Source organism: Pseudophryne corroboree, chromosome 7 (assembly GCF_028390025.1).
Source record: "Pseudophryne corroboree isolate aPseCor3 chromosome 7, aPseCor3.hap2, whole genome shotgun sequence".
NCBI lineage: Eukaryota > Metazoa > Chordata > Amphibia > Anura > Myobatrachidae > Pseudophryne > Pseudophryne corroboree.
The window spans coordinates 257,428,325-257,455,228 of NC_086450.1; the positions used below are offsets into that span (position 1 = coordinate 257,428,325).

At 48.8% G+C, this 26,904-nt stretch overlaps 1 protein-coding gene across 4 annotated transcripts in view; it reads right to left on the reverse strand.

The window, feature by feature from the left end:
• Positions 1 to 26,904, reverse strand: part of WDR75 (WD repeat domain 75) — a 1,043,598-nt gene that overhangs the window by 367,801 nt on the left and 648,893 nt on the right. For all 4 annotated transcript variants that reach the window (XM_063934110.1, XM_063934109.1, XM_063934108.1 and 1 more), the window contains one exon: positions 19,442 to 19,622. In XM_063934110.1, coding sequence (XP_063790180.1) covers positions 19,442 to 19,622 — 181 coding nt within the window. The remainder of the gene's footprint in view (positions 1 to 19,441; positions 19,623 to 26,904) is intronic.

Below are 26,904 nucleotides of genomic sequence, written 5' to 3' on the forward strand. Positions count from 1 at the left end.
TGTCAAAGCATTGAACACTGCCTGCAGTTCCAGAATGTTTATCGGGAGTAGAGACTCCTCCTTGGTCCACCGACCCTGAAGAGAGTGTTATTTCAACACTGCGCCCCAAACTCTCAGACTGGCATCCGTGGTCAACAGGACCCAGTTGGATATCCAGAAGGGACGGCCCATGCTCAATCGTTGGTCCTGAAGCCACCAGCTCAGTGAAAGGCGAACCTCCGGAGACAAGGAGATCATGTGAGATCTGATCCAGTGAGGCAGGCCGTCCCACTTGGTCAGAATTAACTTCTGCAGAGGACAAGAATGCAATTGATTGTACTCCACCATGTCGAAAGCCGACACCATGAGAGCTAGCACTTGCATTGCCAAATGTATCGACACTTGCGGACGAGATAGGAAGCATCGAATCCTGTCCTGTAGCTTTCAGGACTTTCTCCTGAGACAAGAACAACCGTTGGTTGTGAGAGTGTCCAATAACACTCCCAGGTATACCATGCTCCGAGCAGGAACCAGGGAGGATTTCTTCCAGTTGATTAGATACCCATGGGCTTTCAGGAACTGGATCATCAGATCTAGATGACACAGGAGAAGTTCTGGGGGATTTGCCAGGATCAACAAATTGGCCAAGTACGGTAGGATCCTGACCCCTTGACGGCGGAGTGTTGCCGTCATGACCGCCATTACTTTGGTGAAAACTCGGGGAGCTGTTGTCAAAACAAAGGGTAACGTCCAAAATTGGTAATGAAGGTTGCCCACCACAAACCTCAGGTACTGCTGATGAGACACTGCAATAGGAATATGCAGGTAGGCATCCTGTATGTCCAGGGAGACCATATAGTCCCCAGGCTCAATGGCCAGAACACTAGAGCGCAGAGTTTCCATACGAAACTTGGAGACCCGCACATACTTGTTCAAGGACTTTAGATTGAGAATGGGCCGTTCTGTTTCGGGACTAGAAAAAGCGGTGAATAGTACCCCTTGCCTCTCTGAGCCAGAGGCACCTGTACTACCACTCCTGTGGTAAGGAGGGGAAGTACAACCGAATGCAGAGTGTTTGCCTTTGCCGGGTCCAGAGTAACATCTTTCAGGAAAAATCGATGAGGGGGACGATTCTTGAAGGGTACGACGTAACCTCGAGCGACGACTTCCCATACCCAGGCATCGGAAGTGGTCTTCACCTATTCCTGGGTAATACCTAAAAGTTGCCCCCTCACACCCCCACCCTGGGATCCTCCAGAGGGAGGCACGCCCCATTATGCGGCATGCTTGTCAGTTTTGGAAGCAGGCTGATGGGAAGCCCAGGCCCGCTTCGGTCTGTGCTTGGCAGGTCTGGAAGCACAAGCTTGCTTAGAGGTACGCCTGACCTTTTGCTTTACCTAGAGGATGAAAGGGCCGTGAGAAAATACTTTTTAGCCTTCTGCGTGGAAGGAGCCGTTCTAGGTAGGCAAGCTGTTTTAGCAGTAGACAGATCAGCCACAATCTTATTGAGGTCTTGTCTAAAGAGAATGTCTCCCTTGAAAGGAAGCACCTCTAGGGTTTTCTTGGAATCCCAATCCACCGACCAGGATCTCAACCAATGGATACGACTGGCCAAGACGGACGTAATAGCAGCCTTGGCCGCCAGCACTCCGACATCGGAAGCCGCCTCCTTAAGGTACAGAGAAGCCGTGGTAATATATGAGAGACATTTTCGAGCATGCTCAAATGCGTTGGAAGGCAGCTCCGCCTCTAGCTCCTGAGCCCACACCTCAACAGCTTCAGTAGCCTCAGTTGCTGTAATGGTTGACCTATGTACAGCCCCTGTTCGAGTGTAAATCGCTTTCGAACAACCCTCCACACGTCTATCCGTTGGTTCCTTCAGAGAGGTGACGGTAGTTACTGACAGAGAGGAGGAAACAACCATGCGCGCCACATGAGCAGCTACAGGGGGAGAAGTTTCCCAATTTTTTACATAGCTCCACAGAGAGAGGATAGCGAGCCAACAGTCTCTTATGCGGTGTGAATTCCGTTCCTGGATTATCCCATGATTCCTGACGTATGTCAGCCAGGTGTTGAGAATGAGGTAAAACTTGTTTAAACACCATCTTACGTTTAAATCTGTCCGGATTTTTTAAGACCTCAGTTAATACTGTGCTCCCTCTCCGCTGCCTCCATCTTCACACAGGCCCCCCGCTTGCTAGGACTGCTACGCACTGAGGCGGGCTCCCAATATCCCTTATGGGTTACAAGAAAAGGATTTATCCGTAGATAATTGATATTCTATTTTCTCTAGCATCCATAAAGGATACTGGGGAGACTTAGTATGACGTGGACGTCCTAAAGCTTTCAGAACGGACGAGAACGTGCGGAGACTGCTGTGGCACTGTCTGCCCAAAATCCTCTTTGGCCAGGGTATCAAACTTGAAGATATTAACAAAAGTGTTCTTCACGAGGCAGAGACTCCAAGGGCCGCTGCCCAGGCAGAGACCACCAATCTTGTAGAGTGGGCCTTCAGAGACTTAGGAACAGGTAAGGCTGCCGACACATAGGCTTACTATCCAACAGGCCTAAGTCAACGACCAATGGACTGCTTCGAAGCAGGACAACCCTTTTTCTGTGCATCATAGAGCATGAACAAGGAATCTGTCTTTCTTATCCGAGCTGTCCGCTTGACATAGATCTTCAAGGATCGCACAGCATCCAATGCCTCCAGAGGAGCAGAAGTGTCAGAACTGGATGGAACCACAATAGGATGATTCAGGTGAAACACATAGACAACCTTCGGCAGGAATTGTTGCTGAGTCCTGAGCTCCACTCTGTCCTTGCAAAATACCAAGTATGGACTTTTACATGATAAGGCCCCTAATTTTGAGACAAGTCTAGCAAAAGCCAGGGTCAGTAACATCACCGTCTTCAACGTGAGGTACTTGTCTTCTACCATCATCAGAGGTTCAAACAAGGAGGACTGTATAAATTTCAACACCACATTCAAATCCCAGGGTGCCGTACGTGGCACAAAAGGAGGTTGTATGTGGAGTACCCCTTGCAAAAAGGTCTGAACGTCTGGCAACACTGACAATTTCTTCTGGAAGAAAATTGAGAGAGCTGAAATCTGGACCAAAATGGAACCCAGACGTAAGCCCTTATCCACACCAGTCTGCAGGAAACGTAATAAACGTCCCAAGTGGAACTCTGCAGGTGGATACAAGAGTTCCTCGACATATCTTCTCCAGATGTTGATTTATTTATTTATTATTTATTTATTACCAGGTATTTATATAGCGCACACATATTCCGCAGAGCTTTCCAGTGAATGTTTGGCCATTCACATCAGCCCCTGCCCCAGTGTAGCTTACAATCTATATTCCCTACCACATGTACACGCACGTGCACGCTAGGGTTAATTTTTGTTGGATTAACCTACCAGAATATTTTTGGATTGTGGGAGGAAACCCACGCAAGTACGGGGAGAATATACAAAGTCCAGACAGTTGCGCCCATGACCTCAGTGCTGAGAGGAAGTAATGCTAACCATTACACCATCCATACTGCCCTAATGATAGAAGATAGTGATTTGATGTCAAAGGTTTCCTGGCCTAAACCATGGTAGCAATGACCTTGTTGGAAAGGCCCTTGTGAGCTAGGATGTTCCGCTCAACCTCCATGCTGTCAAACAAAGTCGCCGTAAGTCCGGGTAGACGAACGGTCCTTGCTGAAGAAGATCGCTTCTTAGTGGTAGAGGCCAAGGGGCTTCGACGGACATGTCTAGAAAATCTACGTACCACACCCTCCGAGGCCAATTTGGCGCAATCAGAATTGCCTGGACTTCTTGATTTCTGATTCGCTTGAGCACCCTTGGGAGCAACAGAATCGGGGGAAACAGGTAGACCAGCCTGTAGGGCCAAGGCGACATCAGTGCATCTACTACTCTCGCCTGAGTGTCCCTGGTTCGTGAGCAATACCAGTGAAAGCTTCTTGTTGAGTCGAGAACCCATCATGTCTATCTGTGGGCAGCCCAACTGGTGGCTGATCTGCTGGAACACCTGATGGTGGAGTCCTCACTCTCCCGGGTGGAGATCGTAACGACTCAGGAAGTCCGCTTCCCAGTTGTCTACTTCCAGACATTGTTCTTGCCTTTCTTTCTGCCCAGATGAGTACCTTTGACACCTCTCGCATGCAGGCCATGCTTATTGTACCTCCTTGCCAATTGATGGACGCCACTGCCGTGGCATTGTTCGACTGAACTTCGATATTGTGATCCCTGAGTAGAGGAGAGGCCTGGATCAGAGCATTTTAGATCACTCGAAGTTCCAGAATGTTGATCAGAAGAAGGGCTTCGAAGGCTGACCACCTGTCCTGGAACTGTGTCCCTTGGGTGACAGCATCCCATCCTCGCAGACTTGCATCCGTCGTGAGGAGGGTCCAATCCTGAATCCCGAAACTTCGGCCTTCCAGTAATCGGCTCGTAGAAGGCTACCATTTTCCCCAACAATCTTATGCAAAGATGTATGGACACTCGAGTAGGTCAGAGCACCATGCGGACCATCTCCTGAAGTGTTCTCGCTTTGTCCTCCGATAGAAACACTTTCTGGGCCACAGTATCCAGCAACATCCCCATAAACCGAAGCCGCCGAGTTGGCTCCAGGTGGGACTTATGTAAATTGAGGATCCACCCATGGTGCGACATAACTTGGATACTGCGGTCGATATGAAGCAATAAAAGCTCTGTGGATCTTGCTTTTATCAGACGATTGTCCAGGTAAGGGACAACATTGACCCCCTGGACCCGGAACATCATCTCCGCCATCACCTTTGTGAATACCCTCGGAGCTGTGGAAAGGCCGAAGGGCAGTGCCTGGAACTGGTAGTGATCGTCCAGTAGGGCAAACCTCAGATAAGCCTGATGAGGTGGCCAAATTGGAATATGGAGATAGGCGTCCTTGATATACAAGGAAACCATAAATTCCTGTTCTTCCAGGCCCGCAATCACTGCTCGCAAGGATTACATTTTGAACTTGAATACCTTTAGGTAGGGATTCAAGGACTTTAGATTCAAAATAGGTCTTATTGAGCCGTCCAGCTTCGATACCACAAACAGGTTGGGGTAATAAACCCATGACTCATTGTAGTATTGGTACTGGGACTGGACCAACTTTTAAATGGCCTGTTGTAAAGTAACCTCTAAAGCTGGTAAGCTTGATTTGAAAAATTGTTAGGGAGGAGAACTGTCGAACTCCAGCTTGTAGCCCTGAGAAAAAAGATCCCTGGCCCAGGAATCCTGGCAGGAAACCTCCCAGACGCAGCTGAAGTGATGCAGTCGAGCTCCCACCTTGAGATCCCCTCGGGGCAGGTGGGCACCGTCATGCTGAGGTCTTAGTGGAAGCAGAACTGGTGGATTGTTCCCGAGAACCGGAGTTTGCAGGTTTTCTGGTCTTGCGTCTGGTGCCTCTAACTGCAGTGGCGGCAACTCTGGCCATAGATCAAAATCGGTTAGACTGAAAGCACTGAACAGACGGCCCCGGGTAGGAGAGTCTCGCCGGTGGGGCCCAGAAGAGAAAAATGTAAATTTCCAAGAAGTGATTTTGGAAATCCACGTATTCAACCCCAAAGAGCCATTCCCCAAAAAAGGGGATGGACTCCACACTGTGATTTGACTGATACAACCACAAAGCCCTGCGCGCCGACACTGCCATGGCAGAAGTCCTAGCATTAATTCCGCCCATCTCCTTGAGCGAGTCACATAGGATGCATGTAGTGTCCTGAATGTGCTTCAGGAGAGTCACCAGAGGCAAAGCCCCATAGAGGCCGTCTTGAATTTGAGTACCCCACGGATGAATGGCTTGGGTCATCCAGCAACCTGCAATGACCGGCCTTTGCTATACACCTGCTGTCATGTAAATAGATTTGAGTGTAGCCTCTATTTTTCTGTCCCCAGGATCCTTTATGGTAAAGGAGCCCGGGGCAGGAAGCACCACTTTTTTGGACAGTCGAGAGATTGCTACATCAACCCCCACTTGGAATTTGTTGTCCGGATTTGTCCAAGCAAACAAGAATAAGTCATCTAATTCTGTAGGCTCAGGGAAAGTGACATTAGGCTTGTTTTGTGTAAAGAAAATGACTGCTGTGACGCAGCGTCCTCTAGAGGGAGCTTTAACACGTCCCGTATAGCCAGAATTAAGGGCTCAATACCCTGAGCAGAATTTGGATCCCCACTAATGGGATCCAAACCCCCCCCCCCCCCCATCCTCCTGTATATCCTCATCCGAAAGAGCAGGTAAACCATGCTTCTGTGGACCTGCATGAGATGGGGGGGGGGGGGGGGGGGGGGGGCGGGTTGTAACATCTGCCCTAGCAGCTAAGTCTGCAACTGCTTGCTGTAGTAGCTGGGTTTTCTGAACATTAGCAGTGAGCTGTGATGACACATCAGACATCATCATTTTAAGAGACCCTAGCCAGGTAGGCTCTGGACCCTCTCCCCCAGCCCCTTCACTGATCTGTGAAGATTGGCTGCATTGTTCACATGAAACAGAATCAGATAATAATGGAAAGAATGTGGTGTGGCATACACTGCATAGCTTGTGTTTACCCATGCTTACAGTAAGCACCATGACATACACACAGACAGTAATACTTTTGACGCCTGACCTTACTGTATGTGAGAGGAGACACACAGAGAGAGACACAAGCACACCCCTAGCTGCACGGTCCCAGTGAGGCTGACAGCTAACTATATCACAGTAAACACTAATAATTTCTGTCCTGTAGAGTACACGGATCGTGTACAATAGCAAATCTCCCCCTTTGCTTCACCTTGTACCAGTTTTCCAGTGTGTTTTGTGAGGCAGGTAGCACTGTGTGTTGCGGCTACTGCTGCATTAAACAGAGGAATGTGCCAAAATGCCTGTGGTCCCGCTCTGAGCTAGCTCCGCCCCCATCAAATGACACCGGAGCTACAGTGGTTATTTATACTGGCAATGTCTCCTGTTAGGCTGAAAACATCATACAAGTAATAGTATTAGCTATCTGAAGTCAGTATACATGGTGGGCTCTAGCGGGTCCCCCCTAGGAGGGTCCCGTATGCCGCACCCGTGTTCAGCCGCACTTTGAACCATGGGGCCCCCAGTTTGTACTCACCACAGACATCACCTTCAGGCACTGCTAGGGGTGTGCAACATGCTGCGATTGCGACAGCCAAGGCGCAGTGCCCCGCTGAACAAACTCTCCGGATGGTGGTCCTGCACCTCACAAGGCCGGTGACCGTCTCCCCCCCTAACTTCCACGGTGCAGGTATGCTGTTGCACAAACAGCAAACCAAAAATAATAAAAGTTCAAAAGAAATTGAAGAAAACTCTCTGGACCTGCAGAGATGTGCATCCTCTACTGAGGGCACTTTTTGCCTGTGGGAGGGGGCATATAGGGGAGGAGCCAGCACACTCAGTGAAGAAATTTAAAGTGCACTGGCTCCTTTGGACCCCATCTATACCCCATTGTCCCAAGTCTCCCAAATATCCCTTATGGATGCTAGAATAAAGTATATTTTCATCTCTTAAGGAGAATGGAATGTCTGTGTCCCATCTGGGATAAACACCCATCCCAAGCTACGGACTTGGCAGGACATGATCCCTTATATATCAAGGGTCAAGCAGCGAGCTAGTTAAAAAATACAAAGGTGGGAGGGAGGAGTGGGGCTGCAAAAAAAATAAGAATTTACTCACCGGTAATTCTATTTCTCGTAGTCCGTAGTGGATGCTGGGAACTCCGTAAGGACCATGGGGAATAGACGGGCTCCGCAGGAGACTGGGCACTCTAAAAGAAAGATAAGGTACTATCTGGTGTGCACTGGCTCCTCCCTCCATGCCCCTCCTCCAGACCCCAGTTAGGGAAACTGTGCCCGGAAGAGCTGACACAACAAGGAAAGGATTTGGAATACAGGGTAAGACTCATACCAGCCACACCAATCACACTGTACAACTTGTGATAACCATACCCAGTTAACAGTATGAACAACAACTGAGCCTCATTTAACAGATGGCTCATAACAATAACCCTTTTGTTAAGCAATAACTATATACATGTATTGCAGAGAGTCCGCACTTGGGACGGGCGCCCAGCATCCACTACGGACTACGAGAAATAGAATTACCGGTGAGTTAATTCTTATTTTCTCTGACGTCCTAGTGGATGCTGGGAACTCCGTAAGGACCATGGGGATTATACCAAAGCTCCCAAACGGGCGGGAGAGTGCGGATGACTCTGCAGCACCGAATGAGCAAAGGCAAGGTCCTCCTCAGCCAGGGTATCAAACTTGTAGAACTTAGCAAATGTGTTTGAACCCGACCAAGTAGCAGCTCGGCAAAGCTGTAAAGCCGAGACCCCTCGGGCAGCCGCCCAAGAAAAGCCCACCTTCCTTGTGGAATGGGCTTTTACTGATTTAGGATGCGGCAATCCAGCCGCAGAATGAGCTTGCTGAATCGTGTTACAGATCCAGCGCGCAATAGTTTGCTTTGAAGCAGGAGCACCCAGCTTGTTGGGTGCATGCAGGATAAACAGCGAGTCAGTTTTCCTGACTCCAGCCATCCTGGCTACATAGATTTTCAAAGCCCTGACTACATCCAGTAACTTGGAGTCCAAATCCCGAGTAGCCGCAGGCACCACAATAGGTTGGTTCAAATGAAACGCTGATACCACCTTAGGGAGAAATTGGGGACGAGTCCTCAATTCTGCCCTGTCCATATGGAAGATCAGATATGGGCTTTTACATGACAAAGCCGCCAATTCTGACACACGCCTAGCTGAAGCTAAGGCCAACAGCATGACCACCTTCCACGTGAGATACTTTAGCTCCACGGTCTTAAGTGGCTCAAACCAGTGTGATTTCAGGAAATCCAACACAAAGTTAAGACCCCAAGGTGCCACTGGAGGCACAAAAGGGGGCTGAATATGCAGCACTCCCTTAACAAACATCTGAACTTCAGGCAGTGAAGCCAGTTCTTTTTGAAAGAAAATGGATAGGGCCGAAATCTGGACCTTTATGGACCCCAATATTAGGCCCTTAGTCACCCCTGACTGTAGGAAGTGCAGAAATCGACCCAGCTGGAATTCCTCTGTTGGGGCCTTCCTGGCCTCACACCAAGCAACATATTTTCGCCATATGCGGTGAAAATGCTTTGCTGTCACATCCTTCCTAGCTTTAATCAGCGTAGGAATGACTTCATCTGGAATGCCCTTTTCCGTTAGGATCCGGCGTTCAACCGCCATGCTGTCAAACGCAGCCGCGGTAAGTCTTGGAAAAGACAGGGACCCTGTTGTAACAGGTCCTGTCTGAGAGGCAGAGGTCATGGGTCCTCTGAGATCATTTCTTGTAGTTCTGGGTACCAAGTTCTTCTTGGCCAATCCGGAACGATGAGTATAGTTCTTACTCCTCTCTTTCTTACTATCCTCAGTACCTTGGGTATGAGAGGAAGAGGAGGGAAAACATAAACCGACTGGTACACCCACGGTGTCACAAGTGCGTCCACAGCTATCGCCTGAGGGTCCCTTGCGCAATATCTTTTTAGCTTTTTGTTGAGGCGGGACGCCATCATGTCCACCTGTGGCAGTTCCCAACGATTTACAATTTGTGTGAAGATTTCTTGATGAAGTCCCCACTCTCCCGGGTGGAGGTCGTGCCGGCTGAGGAAGTCTGCTTCCCAGTTGTCCACTCCCGGAATGAACATTGCTGACAGTGCTAGCACGTGATTCTCCGCCCATCGAAGAATCCTTGTGGCTTCTGCCATTGCCATCCTGCTTCTTGTGCCGCCCTGGCGGTTTACATGGGCGACCGCCGTGATGTTGTCTGACTGAATCAGTGCTGGTTGGTTTTGAAGCAGGGGCTCTGCTTGACTCAGGGCGTTGTAAATGGCCCTTAGTTCCAGTATATTTATGTGTAGTGAAGTCTCCAGACTTGACCACTGTCCCTGGAAGTTTCTTCCCTGAGTGACTGCCCCCCATCATCGGAGGCTTGCATCCGTGGTCACCAGGACCCAGTCCTGTATGCCGAACCTGCGGCCCTCGAGAAGATGAGCACTCTGCAGCCACCACAGCAGAGACACCCTGGCCCTTGGGGACAGGGTGATCAACCGATGCATATGAAGATGCGATCCGGACCATTTGTCCAACAGATCCCACTGAAAGATCCTTGCATGGAACCTGCCGAAGGGAATTGCTTCGTAAGAAGCCACCATCTTTCCCAGGACTCGCGTGCAGTGATGCACCGACACCTGTTTTGGTTTCAGGAGGTCCCTGACCAGAGATGACAATTCCTGGGCCTTCTCCACTGGGAGAAACACCTTCTTCTGTTCTGTGTCCAGAATCATGCCCAGGAAAAGCAAACGTGTCGCAGGAATCAGCTGCGACTTTGGGATATTCAGAATCCAGCCGTGCTGTTGCAACACTTCCTGAGAGAGTGCTACACTGATCAACAACTGCTCTCTGGACCTCGCCTTTATGAGGAGATCGTCCAAGTACGGGATAATTATAACTCCCTTCTTCCAAAGGAGTATCATCATTTCAGCCATTACCTTGGTAAATATTCTCGGAGCCGTGGAGAGACCAAACGGCAACGTCTGGAATTGGTAATGACAGTCCTGTACCACGAACCTGAGGTACTCCTGGTGAGGTGGGTAAATGGGGACATGTAGGTAAGCATCCTTGATGTCCAGCGACACCATAAAATCCCCCTCTTCCAGGCTTGCAATAACCGCCCTGAGCGATTCCATTTTGAACTTGAACTTCTTTATATAAGTGTTCAAGGATTTTAAATTCAGACTGGGTCTCACCGAACCGTCCGGTTTCGGTACCACAAACAGTGTGGAATAGTAACCCCTTCCCTGTTGAAGGAGGGGGACCTTGATTATCACCTGCTGGAGGTACAGCTTGTGAATTGCCGCCAGTACTACCTCCCTTTCCCTGGGAGCAGCTGGCAAGGCTGATTTGAGGTAACGGCAAGGGGGAGTTGCCTCGAACTCCAGCTTGTATCCCTGTGATACAGTTTGTACAGCCCAGAGATCCACCTGTGAGCGAACCCACTGGTCGCTGAAGTTTCGGAGACGCGCCCCCACCGCACCTGACTCCGCCTGTGGAGCCCCAACGTCATGCGGTGGACTTAGTGGAAGCAGGGGAGGATTTTTGTTCCTGGTAACTGGCTGCCTGGTGCAGCTTCTTTCCTATACCCTTGCCTCTGGCCAGAAAGGATGCGCCTCTGACCAGCTTGCCTTTCTGAGGCCGAAAGGACTACATTTGACAATACGGTGCTTTCTTAGGCTGTGAGGGAACCTGAGGTAAAAAAGTCGACTTCCCAGCTGTTGCTGTGGATACGAGGTCCGAGAGACCGTCCCCAAACAACTCCTCACCCTTATAAGGCAAAACCTCCATGTGTTTTTTAGAATCAGCATCACCTGTCCACTGCAGAGTCCATAAAACTCTCCTGGCAGAAATGGACATTGCAATAATTCTAGATGCCAGCAGGCAAATGTCCCTCTGTGCATCCTGCATATACAAGACAACATCTTTTATATGTTCTAGGGTTAGCAAAATAGTATCCCTGTCGAGGGAATCAATGTTGTCTGACAGGATATCAGTCCATGCTGCTGCAGCACTACACTTTCAGGCTGAAGCAATAGCAGGTCTCAGTAGAGTACCTGAGTGTGTATACACAGACTTCAGGATAGCTTCCTGCTTTCTATCTGCAGGCTCCTTTAGGGCGGCCGTATCCTGAGACGGCAGTGCCACCCTTTTAGATAAGCGTGTGAGTGCCTTGTCCACCCTAGGGGATGTTTCCCAACGTAACCTGTCCGTTGGCGGGAAAGGGTACGCCATCAGTAACCTCTTAGAAATCACTAGTTTCTTATCAGGGGAACCCCATGCTTCTTCACACAATTCATTTAATTCATCAGATGGGGGAAAAGTCACTGGCTGCTTTTTCTCCCCAAACATAATACCCTTTTTGGTGGTAACCGGGTTAACGTCAGAAATGTGCAATACATCTTTCATTGCAGTAATCATGCATCGGATGGCCTTTGTAGACTGTACATTTGTCTCATCCTCATCTACACTGGAGTCAGACTCCGTGTCGACATCTGTGTCCACCATCTGAGCTAGCGGGCGTTTATGAGCTCCTGACGGCGTTAGAGTCGCCTGGGCAGACACGGGCTGAGACCCCGGCTGTCCCAAGGCTGCTGCGTCATCGAACCTTTTATGTAAGGAGTTGACACTGTCGGTTAAGACTTTCAACATACCCATCCAATCAGGTGTCGGCCCCGTCGGGGGCGACCCCACACTTATCTGCCCTTGCTCCGCCTCCACGTAACCCTCCTCATCAAACATGTCGACACAGCCGTACCAACACACCGCACACACACAGGGAATGCTCTGACTGAGGACAGGACCCCACAAAGTCCTTTGGGGAGACAGAGAGAGAGTATGCCAGCACACACCACAGCACTATATAACACAGGAAGTTACACTATAATGAGTGATTTTTCTCAATAGCTGCTTAAGTATCTTATTTGCGCCTACATTTATGTGCCCCCTCTCTCTTTTTTACCCTTCTTGTATCAGGATACTGCAGGGGAGAGCCTGGGGAGCTGCTTCCAGCGGAGCTGTGAAGGGAAAATGGCGCTGGTGTGCTGAGGAAGAAGGCCCCGCCCACTCAGCGGCGGGCTTCTGTCCCGCTGTTTCTGACTAAAAAATGGTGGGGGTTTTACACATATACAGTCACAGACTGTATTATGTGTATTTTTATGCCAAAGATATTTTTATTGCTGCCCTAGCAAGCTCAGGAGAGCCCACTAGGTGCACCCAGCTCTGGCCGGGCACAGATTCTAACTGGGGTCTGGAGGAGGGGCATGGAGGGAGGAGCCAGTGCACACCAGATAGTACCTAATCTTTCTTTTAGAGTGCCCAGTCTCCTGCAGAGCCCGTCTATTCCTTATGGTCCTTACGGAGTTCCCAGCATCCACTAGGACGTCAGAGAAAATAAGATTTTAAACCTACCGGTAAATCTTTTTCTCCTAGTCCGTAGAGGATGCTGGGGACTCCGTAAGGACCATGGGGTATAGATGGGCTCCGCAGGAGACATGGGCACTCAGACTTTAGATGGGTGTAAACTGGCTCCTCCCTCTATGCCCCTCCTCCAGACCTCAGTTAGAGAACTGTGCCCAGAGGAGATGGACAGTACGAAGAAAGGATTTTTGTTAATCTAAGGGCGAGACACATACCAGCCCACACCATACACACCGTACAACATGGTATATACTAAACCAGTTAACAGTATGAACAAAACAGCATCAGCCAGAGACTGATCTCAACTGTAACATAACCCTTATGTAAGCAACAACTATATACAAGCCTTGCAGAATTTGTCCGCACTGGGACGGGCACCCAGCATCCTCTACGGACTAGGAGAAAAATATTTACCTGTAGGTTTAAAATCTTATTTTCTCTTACCTCCTAGAGGATGCTGGGGACTTCGTAAGGACCATCGGGTTTATACCAAAGCTCCAGACCGGGCGGGAGAGTGCGGATGACTCTGCAGCACCGATTGAGCAAACATGAGGTCCTCAACAGCCAAGGTATCAAACTTGTAGAATTTTGCAAATATGTCTGAACCCGACCAAGTAGCTGCTCGGCAAAGCTGTAATGCTGAGACGCCTCGGCCCACCTCGGCCCAAGAAGAGCCCACCTTCCTAGTGGAATGGGCCTTTACCCAATTTGGTAACGGCAATCCAGCCGTAGGATGAGCCTGCTGAATCGTGTTACAGATCCAGCGAGCAATAGTCTGCTTAGAAGCAGGAGCGCCAACCTTGTTGGCTGCATACAGGACAAACAGAGCCTCTGTTTTCCTAACCCGAGCCGTCCTGGCTACATACATTTTTAAGGCCCTGACTACATCAAGTGTCTTGGAATCCTCCACGTCACCCGTAGCCACAGGCACCACAATAGGTTGGTTCATATGAAACGACCATACCATATTAGGCAGAAATTGAGGACGAGTTCTAAACTCTGCTCGATCCACATGGAAAATCAGATAGGGGCTCTTGTGAGACAAAGCCGCCAATTCGGACACCCGCCTCGCAGATGCCAAGGCCAACAATATGACCACTTTCCAACTGAGAAATTTTAATTCAACTGTTTGAAGAGGTTCAAACCCGTGTGATTTAAGGAACTGTAACACCACACTAAGTTCCCACGGTGCCACTGGGGGCACAGATGTGCAGCACTCCCTTTACAAAAGTCTGGACTTCTGGGAAAGAAGCCAATTCCTTCTGAAAGAATATAGATAAGGCCGAAATCTGCCCCTTAATGGAGCCCAACTTTAGGCCCATATCCACTCCGGTCTGTAGAAAATGGAGAATACGACCCAGCTGAAAATCTTCCGTAGGAGCATTCTTGGCTTCACACCAAGATGCATATTTCCTCCAGATACGGTGATCGTGCTTCGCCGTTAACTCCTTCCTAGCTTTGATTAGAGTAGGGATGACTTTCTCCGGAATACCTTTCCTAGCTAGGATTTGGTGTTCAACCGCCATGCCGTCAAACGTAACTGCGGTAAGTCTTGGAACACACAGGGCCCCTGCTGCAACAGGTCCTGCCTGGGAGACAGAGGCCACGGATCTTCTGTGATCATTTCCTGAATATCTGAATACCAGGCCCTTTGAGGACAATCTGGGACAATGAGTATTGTCTGCACTTTTGTTCGTCTTTTTATTCTCAATATTTTTGAGATAAGTGGAAGCGGAGGGAAAACATAGACCGACTGAAACACCCACGGTGTCACCAGGGCGTCTACCGCCACTGCCCGAGGGTCCCTCGACCTGGAACAATACGTCCGAAGCTTTCTGTTGAGGCGTGACGCCATCATGTCTATTTGAGGAAGACCCCAGCAACTTGTTACCTCTGCAAAGACCTCTTGATGAAGTCCCCACTCTCCTGGATGGAGATCGTGCCTGCTGAGGAAGTCTGCCTCCCAGTTGTCTACTCCCGGAATGAAGACCGCTGACAGAGCGCTTACATGAATTTCCGCCCAGCGAAAAATCCTGGTGGCTTCTGCCATTGCTGCTCTGCTCCTTATCCCGCCCTGGGGGTTTACATGCACCACGGCTGTGACGTTGTCTGACTGGATCAGAACGGGTAGGTTGCGAAGAAGATTCTCCGCCTGTTGCAGGCCGTTGTATATGGCCCTTAATTCCAGCACATTGATGTGTAGACAAGCCTCCTAACTTGACCATATTCCCTGAATTTTTTTTTCCTTGTGTGACTGCTCCCCATCCTCGGAGGCTCGCGTCCATGGTCACAAGAACCCAATCTTGAATGCCGAACCTGCGACCCTCTAGAAGGTGAGCACTCTGGAGCCACCACAGGAGAGAGACCCTGGCCCCTGCCTGGGGGACAGGCTTATCCTCCGATGCATCTTTAGATGGGACCCTGACCACTTGTCCAGAAGGTCCCACTGAAAAGTTCTCGCATTGGAACCTGCCGAACGGAATGGCCTCGTAGGCCGCCAACATCTTTCCCAATACTCGAGTGCATTGAAGAACTGACACTCTTTTTGGTTTCAGCAGGTCCTTGACCATATTCTGGAGTTCCTGAGCTTTTTTCCATTAGGAGAAAAAAACTATTTTTTTCCGTGTCCAGAATCATGCCCAAAAATGACAGCCGAGTTGTCGGAACCAACTGCAACTTTGGTAGATTTAGAATCCAGCCGTGTTGTAGTAGTACTCTCAGGGAGAGAGACACACTTTTTTGTAACTGATCTCTTGATCTTGCCTTTATCAGGAGATCGTCCCAAGTATGGGATAATTGTGACCCCCCTGCTTGCGCAGGAGCACCATCATTTCCGCCATTACCTTGGTGAAAATCTCGGGTACGTGCCCAAACGGCAACGTCTGCAAATGGTAATGACAATCCTGTACAGCAAATCTCAGGTACTCCTGATGAGGAGGATATATGGGGACATGAAGGTATGCATCCTTTATGTCTAGTGACACCATAAAATCCCCACCTTCGGGCAGTGATCTCCAGCCTGGGAGAGATTCCATCTTGAATTTGAACTTCTTCAAATATAGGTTTAGGGAATTTAGATTCAGAATTGGTCTGACCGAGCCATCCGGCTTCGGGACCACAAATAGGGTTGAATAAAACCCTTTCCCCTGTTGCACTAGGGGAACCCTGATAATCACTTGCTGTTGACACAGCTTTTGTATGGCAGCTGAAACTATTTCCCTCTCTGGGGGAGAAGCTGGCAAGGCCGATTTGAAAAATCGTGTGGAGGCACATCTTCGAACTTCAGCTTGTAGCCTTGGGATACAATTTCGACCACCGGAAGATCCAAATCCGACTGAACCCAGACTTGGCTGAAGAGTCGAATACGTGCCCCCACCGGTGCGGACTCCCGCAGCGGAGCCCCAGCGTCATGCGGTGGATTTTGTAGAGGCCGGGGAGGATTTTTGTTCCTGGGAACTAGCCGTAGCTCGTGTTCTTTTCCCCCTACCTCTGGCGAGTAAGGAAGAGCCACGCCCCTTTCTGAACTTATGCGACCGAAAGGACTGCATCTGGTATTGAGGTGTTTTCTTCTGCTGTGGGGGAACGTAAGGCAAAAAAGAAGACATACCCGCGGTAGCTGTGGAAACCAGGTCCGCGAGGCCCTCCCCAAATAAAACTTCACCTTTGTAAGGCAAAGCCTCCATATGTCTCTTTGAGTCAGCATAACCTGTCCATTGACGGGTCCACAGAGACCTTCTAGCAGAAACTGCCATGGCATTGGCTCTTGAACCCAACAGCCCAATATCTCTCGCAGCCTCTCATATATATGACCCTGCATCCTTGATGTGCCCTAAGGTCAACAAAATACTATCTTTATCTAGGGTGTCAATGTCAGATGACAAGTTATCTGCCCAAGCTGCAATTGCGCTAACCACCCATGCCGACTGAGCAGGGCTCCAGTAGTCGCATAAATTGATTTGAAGGTAATTTCCTGCCTGCGATCCGCAGGATCCTTTAGGGCCGCCGGGGACGGTAGTGCCACCTTTTTGGACAAGCGCGTCAAGGCCTTGTCCGCCGTGGGCGAGGATTCCCACCATACCCTGTCCTTTGAGAGGAAAGGATACGCCATAATAATTCTCTTGGGAACCTGCAGTCTCTTGTCTGGTGTTTCCCAAGACTTTTCAAATAAAGCGTTCAGCTCATGAGAGGGGAAAACGGTACCTCAGGTTTCTTTTCCTTAAACATGCAGACCCTCGTGTCAGGGACAGAGGGGTCCTCTGTGATATGCAAAACATCTTTTATTGCAATAATCATATATTGAATACTCTTGGCCACTCTTGGGTGCTACCTTGCATCATCATAGTCAACACTGGAGTCAGAATCCGTGTGGGTATCAGTGTCTGCTATCTGGGAAAAGGGACGTTTACGGGACCCTGAAGGGTCTTGTGACACAGTAACAGCCATGGATTGACTCCCTGCTTTGTCCTTGGACTCTGCTTTGTCTAATTTCTTATGTAATAAAGCCACATTAGCATTTAAACCATTCAACATGTCCAACCAATCAGGTGTCGGCTGTGCCGACGGAGAGACCACCACCATCTGCTCTGCTTCCTCCCTAAACTAGCCTTCCGCTTCAGACATGTCGACACACACGTACTGAAGCCCACACACACACTGGGATATATGAATATGGGGACAGGCACACAATAAGGCCCTTTGGAGAGACAGAGAGAGAGTATGCCAGCACACACCCAGCGCCACTAGATACTGAAACAAAGTTCCAGCCTGTACAGCGCTTTATATATAGAATTAGCACCAAATAAATGTGCCCCTTCCCCCCTCGTTTTTGCCCCCTGTTACTTGTTCAGCAGGGGAGAGTCCGGGAGCAGCTTCTCTGAAGCATGCTGTGGAGAAAATGGTGCTGGTTAGTGCTGGAAGATCAAGCTTCGCCCCCTCAACGGTGGGCTTCGGTCCCGCTATTTTTATTATACTGGCAGGGGATTTATTATATACTGCCTCCGCAGTATCTATATACGTGTGCCAGTCTTATGTGAGGTAAAAATTGCTGCCCAGGGCACCCCCCTGCGCCCTTGCTGTGCCTGTGTGTGTTGTGGGAGCAATGGCGCGCAGCGCGACCGCTGCACGGTACCTCATGAAGATCTGAAGTCTTCTGCCGCCTTTGAGTCTTCCTGCTTCCTATACTTACCCGGCTTCAATCTTCCGGCTCTGTGAGGAGGATGGCGGCGCGGCTCTGGGACGAACAGCAAGGACGACACCTGTGTTCCGACCCTCTGGAGCTAATGGTGTCCAGTAGCCTAAGAAACAGAGCCCATCAGTCCAGGAAAGTGGGTCTACTTCTCTCCCCTCAGTCCCACGAAGCAGGGAGCCTGTTGCCAACAGTGCTCCTTGAAAATAAAAAACCTAACAAAAGTATTTTCAGAGAAACTCAGTAGAGCTCCCCTGTAAGTGCATCCTGTCTCCTCTGGGCACAGGATCTAACTGAGGTCTGGAGGAGGGGCATAGAGGGAGGAGCCAGTTCACACCCATCTAAAGTCTTAGAGTGCCAATGTCTCCTGCGGAGCCCGTCTATACCCCATGGTCCTTACGGAGTCCCCAGCATCCTCTAGGACGTAAGAGAAAGTATAATTTCACCTCTCCCTCAAAGCTCAGAGTTCATTGTATTTTCGGGATTCACCCGCATGTTGAGAGATGAATCTTGAAACTCCAGTGTGAAGTCCCCCACGTCAAGAATCCTAAATTCTGTGTGTGTTAGGCTTCAAATTTAATTATTTTCTTTTTGGTTTCTGAAATTTATGTACTGTATTTCTGTCCATACTGTATTTGTAATCTATTTTTGTTATAACCAAACCGTGGATTATTTTGTTTGAATAAAAGATAATTAATGCTAGTGTATTCTCTGTATCTCTTGGTGATTCTGTAAGCCTGTGAGGCCAATTCTACTACCACTGTGTACGCGAGTGTGAAATTAATAATTCTGGAAGATAACTGGAAAAGACTTTCTGGCATCCATACATTCCATGTTTGTGTTTCTTTTTGCTGGTGGCAGCAAGTGGGTTTTAATTAACCACGTGTGCTAAGGAAACCATAAGTCACTGGTGGTGATTCCCAGATTAACGTATCTGGAGAATCGGATGGTCGGCCGTGACAGGCACCATATGTCAGATTGTTGATTTGTCTAGAATAAAATGAGGGATTATTCATGTTATATCACCATTCTCCACTATTCAAAAGTATATTACACAGTACAAGCTCCATAAATTAGTGAACTCATACAAGTTCACTGCCAGGAGTGATAGTCTGTCTACTTACTGCAACCAAATTACAACATGAAAGACCTTTTTAATAAAATGGTTTGTGCTACAATTTGAAATGCAGTCAGCAATGACATGTAAGTATCTGAATTTAGGAAGGTCTTGCCTACCTTATTTTTCCAGGTGGTTGGCAGAATGTATGTTTTAAGTGCCAAGTACTAGATTCCCAAATTGCAATTATTTCTTCAAAGCTAACAGCAAGAAGGGAGCCATCTTCAGAGAAGCAGGAGTCAGTAGCCTTGTATCTGTGGTAACTACCAACAAAATCACAGCTCCACCCTCTGCATTTCCCTGTGAAAGAAAATACACAAACCAAAGGATTAGAAGAATGTTAGGCTTTATTTTTTAACTACAGATGTTTCCACATACATCTAGGCTTCTGGTAAGTTAAACAGCCCTTCTACTCACGATATGCCGTTGCATAACTTTGTAGCGACAATAGCCTTTTTGTGCGAATTTTTCCATTAAAATTTGTCTTTCGCATTAAAATATGCAGCATACTTATATTATGTGTGCATCTACGACTGTATCTGCATACAAAATGGTACGCACTAGAATTTTACTATTAAACACTAACGTAGCATTTTGTATGCAGACCCAGCACCAGATGCACACAAAATATGGGCATGCCACATTTGACTTTAAACAACATAAGCTGTTTGCTCGTCCAGTCTGATCACAGTGATGTGAATAAGATGCATTTGCGGCAGAAAAAATATGCCCAAAACAGGTTGAGAATCCCATATCCGAATATTCCGAAATACGGAATTTTTTGAGTGAGATAGTGAAACCTTTGTTTTCTGATTGCTCAAAATACACAAACTTTGTTTAATTACCAAAGTTATTAAACATATTGTATTAAATGACCTTTAGGCTGTGTGTATAAGGTGTATATGAAACATAAATGTATTATGTGCTTAGACTTAGGTCCCATCACCATAATATCTCGTTATGGTATGCAATTATTCCAAAATACGGAAAAATCTGATACCCAGAATACTTCTGGTCCCAAGCATTTTGGATAAGGGATACTCAACCTGTACTAAGTTGCAAGGACCCTGTCAGCTCACTCAAGCACAGGAACATGTTTGGAGAGGGATGTTCACAGTCCATATTAAGCTTCACTTTAATCTTTCGTCTATTTTCACTTTCTTTTCTCAGCAGCAGCGCTGATGTCAGCACTGCTGCAGGATTCCAAGCACCTTGTCTGGCGGCCAGAGAACGGACCTCTACGGCCACTGTCACCAGTAACCTCTCAGGCGCATAAAGGAACTGCAGCCAGGCAGGGGATGAGGTAAGCAGCTTCCAGATGAGGGGAGAGCCAGCGCAGCGGACAACACTGCCGTTGGCGAGGAAGCAGCCCCTGGCAGTGGGCCTCCGTCTTCTCAGAGCCACCTTTAGACTACCAGGGACAGTTATGCCATTTAAGGGGGTTTTACATATGGCATCCCCGGGGTTCTGGAAAGGGAAATGTATCCCCTGTAGCCCCCACTTCCTTGGCAACAGCCTGTCCTGGGTTTAAGCCGACAAGGGGACCCTCTCTCCTCCCACTTTCACTTTCTGGTCGCCCATCTTAAACCATTCTGGAGCCAGCAGAGAGTTTCCTGCTCCCGTACACCTTACTGTTATTGGTGTCAGGTTATTTTGTTCCCCGCCCCACTCCTACGTACAGGTTGTTGGAAACTTATGTGCCTCTGATTTCTGCTATTTTGTGAGGTTTTGCATCTGGTACTGTTAGGTAGCCTTTATTTTCTATGGGTGTAGTATGGTATGCCGGCGGCCGGACTCCCGGCGACCAGCATACCGGCGCCGGGAGCCCGACCGGCGGCATACAGACAAGCGTGGTGAGCGCAAATGAGCCCCTTGTGTGCTCGCTGCGCTGCGGGCACGGTGGCGCGCTATTTATTCTCCCTCCAGGGGGGTCGTGGACCCCCACAAGGGAGAATATCTGTCGGTATGCCGGGTTTTGGGATTCCGGCGAAGGTATACTGTGCGCTGGGATCCCGACATTCGGCAACCTGAAGACCACCCATTTTCTATATACTGTACTTTTAGTCGTTGGAATATATTATTAGTCATTTAGTTGGATCTGCCGTTTCCTCTACATGTACTCCTTGCTGTGCTTTGGCCACACAGCTCCAGTACAGACGACACTTTACATTTCTTCACTGGGTGTGCAGGCTCCTCCCCTCTATGCCTCCTCCCACAGGCAGTTATAAGTAAAATAGTGCCCGAAGAAGTAAGGACATACCTGAAAGAAGGAACATAACGAGTGGCAAGATTCACGCACCAGCACACCAATAACATAAAAACTACCAGCAACGGCTGGTAACAACACAGTAACATCTGAACAGGTAACCATAAAAGAGACAACCTGAAGAAAAGTCAACGCACTGAGGCGGGCGCAAAATATTCCTTATGGACTAGGATAAATTGATTTACCGGTAGATAATTAAAATCCTATTTTCTCTAGCACCCATAAGGGATATTGGGGCAATCTAGTACGGTGGGGACGTCCCAGAGCTTCCAGAATGGGCGGGTACATGCGAAGATGACTGCAGCACCGCCTGCCCAAACTGGGTATCCACTTTGGCCAGTGTATAAAACCTGTAGAACATCACAAAGGTGTTCTTTCCTGACCAGGTAGCAGATCGGCATAGTTGCAAGGCAGAGACACCACAGGAAGCCGCCCAGGAAGACCCCACCCCACAATACAATCAAATCCAATCAAATCCGTTGGTGGAACAAAAGTAGGTTGTATGTGGAGTACCCCTTGCAAGAAGGTCTGAACTTCTGGCAACACTGGCAATTTCTTCTGAAAGAAGATGGAGAGCGCTGAATCTGGACCTTTATAGAACCCAGATATAAGCCCTTATCCACACCAGCCTGCCGGAAACATAGGAAATGTCCCAATTGGAACTAAGCAAGTGGATACGTGCGATCTTCGCACCAAGAGACATAGCGTCTCCAGATATGATAGCGTTTTGACAGCACAGGTTTCCTGGCCTGAACCATGGTGGCAAAAACCTTTTTGGAAAGGCCCTTGTGAGCTAGGATGTTCCGCTCAACCTTCATGCCGTCAAACAAAGACGCTGTAAGATCGGGTATACAAACGGTCCTTGTTGAAGATCTCTTCTCAGTAGTAGAGGCCAAGAGTTTTCGACGGACATGTCCAGAAGATCTGCGTACCACGACCTCTGAGGCCAATACGAGGCAATCAGAATTGCCTGGACTCCTTGATTTCTGATTTGCTTGAGCACTCTTGGGGGCAACGGAATTGGAGGAAACAAGTAGACCAGCCTGTAGGGCCAAGGCGACATCAGTGCATTTACTATCCTCGCCTGAGTGTCCCTGGGTCGTGAGAAATGCCAATGCATCTTCTTTTGAGTCGAGAAACCATCATGTCTATCTGTGGGCAGCCCCTCCGGTGGCTGATCTGCTGAAATACCTGATGGTGGAGTCCTCACTCTCCCGGGTGGAGATCGTGACGACTCAGGAAGTCCGCTTCCCAGTTGTCTACGTCCAGAAAGAAGATTGCAGACATTGTTCTTGCATTTCTTTCTGCTCAGATGAGTACCTTTGACACATCTCGCATGCAAGTCCCACCTTGCCGATTGATGTACGCCACTGCCGTGGCGTTGTTCGACTGAACTTCGATATCGTGATCCCTGAGTAGAGGAGAGGCCTGGGTCAGAGCATTTTAGATAACTCGAAGTTCCAGAATGTTGATCGGAAGTAGGGCTTTGTGGGCTGACCACCTGCCCTGGAACTGAGCCCCCTGGGTGACAGCTCCCCATCCACTCAGACACGCATCCGTCGTGAGGGTCCAATCCTGAATCCCAAAACTTCAACCTTCCATTAGGTTGGAGGACTGCAGCCACCACAGGAAGGAAATCCTGGACTGAGGTGACAGCCGTATTGTCTGGTGCATCTGAAGATGTGATCCAGAAAACTTGCTCAGGAGACCCAATTGAAACCTTCCATCCTGTATCACCTCGTATGAGACTACCATCTTCCCTGACAATCTTATGCAAAGATGCATGGATATGCGCGTAGGCAGGAGGACCATTCGGACCATCTCCTGAAGTGTTCTTGCTTTGTACTCTGGGAGGAATACTTTCTGGGCCACAGTATCTAGCAGCATTCCCAGGAACAGGAGCCGCTGAGTTAGCTCCAAGTGGGACTTCTGTAAATTGAGGGTCCACCCATGGTGTGACAGAAGTTGGATAGTGCAGTCTACATGGAGCAATAAAAGCTCCCTGGATCTTGCTTTTATCAAGAGATCGTCCAGATAAAGGACACTATTTACCCCCTGGACCCGGAGCATCATCTCCGCCATCACCTTCGTGAACACCCTCGGAGCTGTGGACAGACCGAAGGATAGCGCCTGGAACTGGTAATAATCGTTCAGCAGGGCAAACCTCAGGTAAGCCTGGTGAGGTAGTCAAATCGGGATATGGAGATAGGTGTCATTTATATCCAGTGAGACCATAAACTCCCATTCTTCCAGGCCCACAATCACTGCTCGCAAGGATTCCATCTTGAACTTGAAAACCTTTAGTTAAGGGTTCAAGGATTTTAGATTCAAAATGGACCTTACCGAACCGTGCGGTTTCTGTACCACAAACAGGTTGGAGTAGTAATCCTTTCCCTGTTGTTGTAGTGGCACTGGAACAATGACTTGGGACTGGATCAATTTTAGGATGGCTTGTTGTAGCGTAATACGCGTATCCACCGAAGCTGGTGAGCTTGATTGGAAAATTTGTTGGGGAGGAGCGCCGTCTAACTCCAGCTTGTAGCCCTGAGAAATTAGGATTTTTACCCAGGTATCCTGGCAGGAGCTTTCCCAGATGCGGCTGCAGTGATGCAGCAGAGCTCCCATCTCAAGATCCCCCGGGGTGAGTGGGCACCGTCATGCTGAGGCTGTAGTGGAAGCTGAACTGGTGCTCTCCTGAGAACCTGCGATAGCTGGTTTTCTCGTCGTACCTCTGGTGCTTCTAGCTGCATTGGAGGCACCTCTGGCTCTATATCTAAATCAATTACACATAGAGGATTGGGTAGACTACCCCGGGTAGGAACGTCTAGCCGGTGGGGCCCCAGAGGGGAGAAACACGGATTTCCCTGCAGTTACTTTAGAAATCCACCTATCCAATTACACCCCAAAGAGCCAATCCCCTGATAAAGGGAGACTTAACACTGCGCTTAGACTCTGCGCCAGCTATCCACTGACGCAACCACAAAAGGTATGCACACCATAGCAGCGGTCATAGCATTAATATTGCCTCTCTCTTTGAGAGAGTCACACAGGATGAGTGCAGTGTCCTGAATGTGTTTTAGGAGAGTCACAGTAGTAACCAGGGACATAATTCCTGAGAGGCCCTCCTGAATTCGAGTAGCCTTTGCATGAATGGCATAAGTCATCCAACAACCTGTTATGACCGGTCTTTGTGATATACTAGCCGCTGTGTAGACTTCAGTGCAGTCTTTATTTTTCTATCCCCCGGGTCCTTTATGGTAAAGGAGCCCGGAGCTGGCAAGAGACTGATACGTCAAAAGCCGGGGGTTCTACCCAGATTTTCTTGCCTTCAGGAGCAAATGGAAAGTGTGCAAAAAAACGTCTTGACACTAAGTATTTTTTATCTGGATTTTTTCCAGGATAACTTAAAAAGGTCATCTAACTCTTCAGAATCAGGGAAAGTGACACTGGGTTTGTTTCTGTGCTAAGAAAAATGACTGTTGTGCTGCAGCATCCTCTAGAGGGAGCTTTAACACGTCCCAAATAGCTAGAATGAGGGGTTCAATACCTTGCGTAGAAGGGTAATTGCCAGTAACAGGATCCAATTCCTCCCCCTCCTCATGCGTCTCCTCAGTCTGAGAGTAAAGCAGGTAACCCAGGCTTTTGTGGTCCTGACCGAGAAAGAGGGGGCTCCCTAGCAGCTAGGTCTGCAATAGCCTGATCCAGTTAAGTTTTTTGAGAATTAGCAGTGAGCTGAGATGACCTATGTGATATCACGGATTTTATGGCACCTAGCCAGGAAGGCTCTTGAACCTTCCCCCCAGTCCCCTCACTGTGTTGTGAGGACAGACTACATTGTTCACATGATATGGAACCATATGTAGGGGGAGAGAATCTGGTGTGACATACACTGCATAATTTGTGTTTTACCATGTTTATAGTAAACACTTACACACACATATACACAGACAAGAAATCAATAGCAAACCTGCCTCCACTGTATGTGAGAGGGAGACAGAGAGAAGGGAACAGGTCAACCAAGCTAAACAACCCCAGTGAGGCTGCAAGCAGTTATATCACAGCGAAACACTGGAGATCTGTGTCCCTTTCAGAACACAGATTGTGTACAATAGTGGCTCTCCGCCTTTACTACACCCCTGTACCAGTTTTCCTGTGTATCTTGAGTGTCTGGAGCAGCTGTGTGATCCTGCTGCTGTAGCTGTAAGCCGCGGAAGACGCTAAAACGCTGCTGGTCCCGCTATGCAGAAGCTCTGCCCCCTGTAATGGCACCGGAGTTTCAGTTTTATTTATACTGGCAAAGTCTCCCTAGTAGTGTAAAAACATCACACAAGTGCTAGTTTTACCCACCGCTGCCAGTGTAGACAGGGGATAGCAGATCCCCCCCCCCCCCCCCACGAGGGTCCCGTATGCCGCCCCAGCGTTATTGCTGCACCGTGAACCGGGGACCTCCCTGGGGGGGGGGCCCTGGTTTGTACTCACCACTGTCATCACCTTCAGGCTATTGTTAGAGGTGTGCGGCGTGCTGCGATTGTGACCGCTAAGGCGCAGTGCCCCGCTGTACAAACAAACTCTTAGGGCGGTGGTCCTGCAGCGGGGTAGCGGCTGACACCTTACAGAGGCTGGTGACCATTCCCCCCCTAACTCCCAAGGTGCAGGTATGCTGCTGCCCAAACAGCATACCGAAAATAAGTTTTAAAATAAGCTGAAGAAAACTCTCTGGAGCTTCCAGAGTGTGCATCCTCTCCTGAGGGCACTTTGTTCTAAACTGCCTGTGGGAGGGAGCATAGAGGGGAGGAGCCAGACACTCAGTGAAGAAATTTAAAGTTAATCAGCTGCTTTGGACCCCATCTATACCCCATCGTACTAGATTCCCCCAATATCCCTTATGGATGCTAGAGAAAAAAAACTTGGTGTCATGACGCATAACTTCCTTCTATTTAATTCGGGAAAAGGAACAGAAATAAATTGGAGAAACCTCCTGCCGTGGACACCCATATAGTCAGACTGGTCAAATTGCGTTGGAACAATGCCTCAAGACCATGCTACGCCTGCATTTTCTTCGGCCTAGGTTTCTTTGGTCATCAGAAGCTGGGCAGATGCCCTGACAGAAGGTCTGAAATCTGGGACTTGACCCTCTGTAATATTTTCCTTTGTAGATAACATCAGAGAAGCTGGCACTTATATGGGTGAAATTGCATTAGATGCTAGCACATTTGCTGCCAAGATTTCTGCTGCATCAATGGTGTCTATGTGTGCATTGTGGCTTCTCTCGTGGAGAGCAGATGAGTATAAAGTAGGTTTTAGAGGCTCTCCCCT